Genomic DNA, 7200 nt, shown 5'->3' with positions numbered 1-7200 from the left:
CCGGTACACCCCAATGTAGATCCTTTTGCTTTTGTCTACTTTTGAGGACATTTGTTATCATGTGTGTGTGTGTTTGTATATCTCAACTATTACAGAACAAACACTACGTAAGCATTAGTTATTTATGAATTTTATGTTAACATTAATTTTCAATTTCTCATACCTTTTGTAGCCACGATGGCAAGGATATCCGACTCAAAGCATATTCATTCCAAACACGTTTTTGTGGTGTGGTGTAGATGAGTATTAAGAAATTTAAAAATTTTCAGCTACAGGAGAAAGTGGCTTCAAATTGTGGTAATTGAAAAGAGAAGAAAAAAAAAAAAACTCCAAAGCGAGGGGTACATTTGATAATGGTTGGAGATTTGCTACGTGCCTTTTCAGTTTTTTTTTTTTTTTTACTTTCAATGAACTTTTAGCCCCATCAGCCATTTTATAGTTGGAAATGTGCGTCTGAGTATTAAAGTCTAAAAACCACATGCAATTTTTGAATGAAATGCTCAATTATTTACAAAATCTCAGACGGTGAAAGTAGTTGAGTTAATAGGTCTTTCACATAAATGGTAATACCAGGACAATGGGGATATGTTAAGGCTTATTCTTGGAGGGATCCTAAGCAGATTCTTACATTGGGTTAGTTTGGCTGAAAAAGATTAGAGTTGTTCATGAACAAGGGAATTTGGCAATAGGAATATTTTTGTACACTGAACAAAGCTGATAGTTTTGAGTACAGTCTAATCTTTTTTGCATTTATTTTTATAGAAACATATTTTTACTAATCTTAAACATATGTTCAGAGTCAAATATGGTATAAACATTAAAATTATTGCTGAAATAAAAAATATGAAATAAACATCCAAGTTGTAGAATTCCACAGTGGACAAATTTTGTCCCAAATTACGTAAATGTGCGGCTCCTTTATGTCTCAAAACATACTCCATCCAATAGGTGGCTCTCTCCAAGGGTGTGTTCTGCTGATCGCGAAATTGCAAGGATTTTAATTTTGCTTCTCGGCTATAGTGTTCGGAGAAGAGAAGTTCCCACAAAGCCTTATGTAGTGTCTGGTTATTGAAATGTGCCTGTCTTAGGGTAAGGCCATGACTCATCTTTCCAATGAAATCAAAATAATCCTCAGGATTGCCACGGACATTGGGTATGCCAAGCACTGGGACGCCATAGTAAATACTCTCGATGACTTTGTGATAGCCTCCATGGCAGATCAGCAAATGCACCAATGGATGCGAGAGAATGGCATGATGGGAGATATTTGTGCGAAATTGAACATTTGAGGGTATTACCAAAGACTGTGAAGGCATAGTTTTGGAATTCCATAAAACCAGATGTTGAAGACCTTGAAATTGTTTCAAAATCATTTGCATTACGGGATCAGGCAACATTTTATCAATGGCCACATAAATTACTCCCTGCTTGCTGCTATTAAGCATTTCGTTGATATCTGCAGCCAGTGGTTTAGGTGTTTCTGGAATATGCAGTCCCGCCACCTCAACCATATTTGGCACATACGGCCTAGGAGTACCAATGACAAAGTGATCGTTTAGTAAAACCAATGAAAAATTATTTTTTATTATTTTTTATATCATCTAAAGTTGCAGTGGCATTTGGAAAGTAGCGCTCATAGATTTCCTTGTGTACTGCTATATATTCATAATAGTAATGCAGTCGTTCCAAGGCATACAGGGCCACATTTAAACATCTCATCCAGAGATTGATATTTTGTGAATACCATCGGTTAATGGAGGCATACGATTGAGGCGTAATATTACCCACCAATTCATCGGTTCGACTTGTTGTGCCTATGGTGGAGAGACCAACTATGGGTGCTTTAAAATGTTGAGCGAAGCCAAACAATGACTCCGAAAAGATCACATCAATAAATATGAGATCAAAAGCTTCGTTGCGCATTAAATTTTGTACTGACTCATGTCCGAGAATATTTTCACATATTTTAAATCCAATGCTGTAAAGTTTTCCACGCACATTGAAATGGTCTATGTCAAGGGGATCGATTATGGTGTTTAGAAGCTCTGTAAGAGAGAGAGAGAGAGAGAAATTGCATGCAAAAATTAGAGTAATAAACACGTAAAAGCGTGCTAAGTTCAGCCGGGCCGAATGTTGGGAACCAACCACCATGGATTCTGCTGAACATTTAATTTTTGAAGGGCATATTTTTATTCTACATACCAAAGCTTCTAGGAACCTAACAAGGATAATCGAGAGACTGGTTTATATGGGAGCTATTTATATTAGGATATAGACCGATTTGAACCGTACTAAGTACAGTTATTGTACTTAGTACGGTTCAAATCCACGATTCCTGCACTGGTAATCCAAGCACGCTACCAACTCGGTTACCGGGCGCCCTTGATTCCATAAATTATAGCTACGTTGTTGTTGATTCGGTACGTACAACCGGTTGCCATGGGATTGATACTTATGTTCGTTGGCCATGGTATTGATTTTCAGATACAGGAGCCCTAATTTTGGGTCATTATCATTGGAGATAAGAATCACATCAAGCTCGTCTGCTAATACCGCACGGGATAACTATAAGCAGCACACAGGATGGAACGAAAAGTTCAGCTGGGAGCTACAACCCCCCCCCCCCCCCCACACAAGTTGCGCATAGTGGAATGCTTGGTATAAGGGGAGGTTGCAACTGCATCTCAGTCTCAGTGAGAGCCACTCATCGAGAGGCCGCCTGCACCAACTCTTGCTCAAAAACTGAGTGCCTATGATACTCGATATGAAAAGGCGCATTATTGCCGCCTTAAATAACCAATGGCCATAACGTTTCCTCGGCGATTGCTCCTGTGGACCGGATCAAGATCGGTCAGCTATGTGAGCTTGTTGATTATCGCTACCTCCATATACCAACGTGGCTATAACAATACCTACCGCTGGCTGCGCCGGGAAAAAGGATCCCCTCGGTACGCTCTCGAATGTGACACAACCAGTTAAGTTTCTTGTCCGAGATCACTCCTAAAATTGGTTGATCTTCGTCTTCCTCGTGAACAGGCAGATTTCATTCTTCTCTGAGTTTAAATTGAGACCATTTAGTTTAGCTCAATCGTATGCTATCTTTAAGATCCTTTCGGCTATTCCACATAGCTGATTCGGATCCCTACCCTCATTGGCATAGCAGATCAGTCAAATCCCTCCTCAGTCAGCATCCATTACCTCAGCCCTCTAAACTGCTCCTTAATGTGACACTTCCAATTTAGTTATCTGTCTTAGATCACACCTAAATAGTTGACCTCGTCCGATATCGAATTCGTTTGTTTGTGGAAACGTGTTGCGTCAAATTGGCCCACCTTCGTCTTCCTTGTAAACAGGCACATTTCAGTATTTTCTGGGTTAACATTGAACATTACATTGAGTATCAGTTATCATACATTAAGGAACAGCCATCAAGTTTAAGCTCAATAATAAGGGACTATCTTTTTGGAGCCTAGTCCGAACGGTGGAAGACTAATCGGTAGATTGGTTTGTATATGTGCTGTATCAGTTTATTGGCCGATTTGCGCCGACAAAAACCCTTGGAAGCCAAAAATGTTATCCAATTTTGCACTACTATGACTTTCAACATCCGTGGTAGGTTTGGTTCAAATCGGTCTTTAACAATATATAGCTCCCATATAAACCGATCACTTGATTAGTCTTCTACTGCCCCAGTTAGCTTAAGTTTTTGGTTTTTTAGCTTTGCAAAATTTAATGAAATTCTTTATCGTAAACTTACCATTGTACAAAATTTCATTCTCTGTTATGACGATATTGCGTAAATTTGGTATCGATTGCTCTGGAGAAAAATAAGTTATCGTTGTAACATAATGACCACGTTGTACCAATCTTTTGAGTAAAGATTCAACAAACGAATACTGTGTGGGGTTTTCAAAGCCAAAAATCGCTAGAATTCTTTCAGCATATGCGACATGATTTAGTGCAGACATAAGCACAATCCATCGAATTTCATTGAAGCGCATTGTTGTGCCTAATTTTTATAAAATTCTGACGGCGAAACCAATCTAATAAGTTTAACAGTTTTCCATATACTAACTAATCTAGCTAGAGATAAAATGCTTGGGGCCTTTGGTTTCAGTTTTATTTTTATACCCAACACCACCACTGTGGTACAGGGTATTATAAGTTAATGAATTTGTTTGTAACGCTCAGAAGGAAGAGTGGTAAACCTATTGATAATTATACCTATTGACTCAGAATCACTTACCTAGAAGGAAGAGAGATAGAGCCATTGTTAGATATACCGATTGACTCAGAATCACTTTCTGATTCGATTTAGCTGTATCTGTCTGTCTGTCTCTCCGTCTGTCCATGTTAGTTTGTGTACAAAGTACAATTCGTAATTTTCATCCGATCATTTCCAAATTTGGCACATGCATTTTTATGCCCTAGAGACCAGCATATTGTATTTGGAAGTAATCGGTTCAGATTTGTATATAGCTCCCATATTTTTGTTCATCGATTTCGATTAATATTGCATTGTTATCGTCATTTGTGAACCGAATGTCACGAAAATTGACTCAAAAGATTCCCTCATAAGCTCTGATATTCTTAGCGAATTTGATAGAAGTCGGTTCAGATTTAGATACAGCTCGCATATATATTTTCATTAAATTTTTAGTAATACTGCAATAATTTGGTCATTTTTAAATGATCCTCACAAAATTGCCTGATTTTCACTCCTAAAGCCTTTGCAAGCGCATTTATCACCCGATCTTCTGGAAACTTTGCACTACACCTTTTTCTGCGGCAACTACAAAACGTATGAGTTTTGGTCGAAATTGGTTTAGATTTGGGTTTATCTCCCATATATTTTTTTTCCGATTTGGACTAGTTTTGCAATAATGTGGCCATTTGTTAACAGATCCATACGAAATTTAGCACAAAAGATTTCCTTATGATCCCCATTTTGGTGTTGAATTTCAAAGAAATTGGTTCATATTAAGACATAATTCGCGTATATATTTTCATTAAATTTTTAGTAATACTGCAATAATTTGGTCATTTTTAAGCGATCCTCCAAAATTTTACTCAAGGGAATTTTTGGGTTCTTTGCTAATGCATTTATCAACCGATCTTCTCAAAATTTTGCATAATGATTTCGTCTATGAGTCCCTTGATAGGTACAGATTTTGGTCGATATTCGAAGAGGATCAAACGACATATATATTCGTGGAGCTTTTATCTAACTTGAAAAAATCATGATTGGTTGTATCTACCGGCCAAATAATACAATAGATTTGAATCAAATTCATAATGTCTTAGAGACCATAACATTGGGATATAATGATGTTGTTATAGCTGGGGACTTCAAATCCAATATTCTTATAGATTCCAAATTGACGGACAATATGTTAGCACTGAGTCTCTGCCCTACCAATTCTAGAAACCCCACTCATTTTTCGTCAACTGTAAATACCCTTTTGGATATTTTCTTTGTGAATAATACTTCTAATATTTCGTTCTATGACCAAATTTTTGCTCCTTGTTACTTAAGACATGATTTGATTTATCTGGCTTACAATTTCACTGTGTCGAAGACAATGGAGAAGTTTTCGTAGCGTGAAAAATGTTGACTATTCTGCCTTAGATGAAATGATTCAGGAAGTCTACTGTAATGGGATATATGATCTTATATCTATCTATGAGAAATGAATCTATGATGCCAAAGTCCCCATTCGGGCTGAGATGAAGAAATCGGATTCTAAGCCTTGATTTAGTTCCACTATTAGGAATTTTATTTGTAACAGGGACCTAGCCTACTTCAGGTGGAAATGTTTTAAAACGCCAGAACTTCATGAGGATTTCCGAACGGCAAGAAATAAAGTTAATGCACTCATTAGTGATGCAAAATTACGATATTATTCATTCAAATATTATTCGGCATTAGACATGAAAGGCAAGTGGAGGGTTATAAACGATTCTATGCCTTGGTTTAGTTCCATTATTAGGAATTTTATTCGTAGCAGGGACATACCCTACTCCACGATATCGGGATTGCAATATCCAAGGCAATTTTCAATTACCATGACGATATAAGGGAATTGAATGAAACTTTTGTTAATATTCCCACCTTAGATATAGACTCGATGTTTTACCAGGACACTAACAGGCTTTCGAAAAGCACAAATGTTGATTGCAGTTTTGAGTTTAGATGTGTATCGCATGACGAAGTTTTACATAGTCTTAGATCAGTCAAGTCAAATGCTACTGGTCTTGATAACATTGATCCAAGATTCATTAGAATATTAATTCCTTACCTTCTACCTTTTTTTACTCATCTCCTTAATTCAATTCCAATCTCCAGTGCATATCTGACTATTTGGAAAAGATCAAAGAAAATCCCAATCCCTGAATGAATAATGATTTCCATCTATATTATTTTACTTCTCGAAAGTTTTCTAGAAGATTTTGCATAAACAAATGTCCGAATATCTCCATCATGAATCTTTGTTGTCCGATAGACAATCCGGGTTTCGTGTCCATTATAGTTGCTTTAGTGCATTAGTTGAAGTTTCGGAATCAATTAGTAGCAAAATTGAAGATGGGAATGTTACTTTTCTCGTCCTACTAGATCATTCACAGGCTTTTGACTCGGTTGATCATCATAACATATATATGAAGTTCAGAAGATTTTTCAATTCCATCTTAATAATCGGCAACAGTCAGTGTACGTAGGTAATTCAGTATTAGAATCAATTCTAATGCCCAAGGGAGTTGCACAAGGCTCAATAATTGGTGCGCTCCTTTTTTCGCTCTACGCAAACGTTCTTCCTACCCAGCTGGTTAATAGCCAAATTCTTATGTATGCTGATGACGTTCAATTCCTTAGCGGCTCTGTTAATAATATTAGTGAATGCATTGCAAAACCCAACGAAGACCTGTCCTGTGTCTGTAAGTGGGCTACAGCAAATGGTTTATTTCTGAACCCCCAAAAATTGAAAGTGATTGTTTTTCACAAAAATAGAAAATTTAGAAGAATTTAGGTGTGATTTTTAACAGTTCTTTAACTTGGTCAAATCCTATAAATCCTGTCGCCGGGCAGACATATGCAAAGCTGCGTGCACTGTGGATAACACACTCTTATACACCAATCGAAATACAAATTCTGTTAGCAAAGACATATCTAATTCCTAGTCTGACTCATGACGACGAAAATTA

General features: G+C 37.1%; 2 protein-coding genes across 2 annotated transcripts; both read right to left on the bottom strand.

The window, feature by feature from the left end:
- Nucleotides 1-756: 756 nt before the first annotated feature.
- On the bottom strand, nt 757-1579 carry LOC106095314 (UDP-glycosyltransferase UGT4). The gene is made up of 2 exons (XM_013262553.2): nt 937-1579; nt 757-829 (listed from the first exon to the last, which is right to left on the bottom strand). The coding sequence occupies exons 1-2, from the start codon at nt 1509-1511 to the stop codon at nt 757-759; spliced, it is 648 nt and encodes a 215-aa protein (XP_013118007.2). The 5' UTR covers nt 1512-1579.
- Nucleotides 1580-1592: 13 nt separating this feature from the next.
- LOC131997997 (UDP-glucosyltransferase 2-like) lies at nt 1593-4001 on the bottom strand. The gene is made up of 3 exons (XM_059369948.1): nt 3758-4001; nt 1654-2045; nt 1593-1601 (listed from the first exon to the last, which is right to left on the bottom strand). Exons 1-3 carry the CDS (start codon nt 3999-4001, stop codon nt 1593-1595), a joined length of 645 nt encoding a protein of 214 aa, XP_059225931.1.
- Nucleotides 4002-7200: the final 3199 nt, after the last annotated feature.

This window comes from Stomoxys calcitrans, chromosome 5, assembly GCF_963082655.1.
Source record: "Stomoxys calcitrans chromosome 5, idStoCalc2.1, whole genome shotgun sequence".
Lineage (NCBI taxonomy): Eukaryota > Metazoa > Arthropoda > Insecta > Diptera > Muscidae > Stomoxys > Stomoxys calcitrans.
Note: the sequence above shows the minus strand (reverse complement) of the source record. Positions and strands in the feature narration are given on the sequence as shown.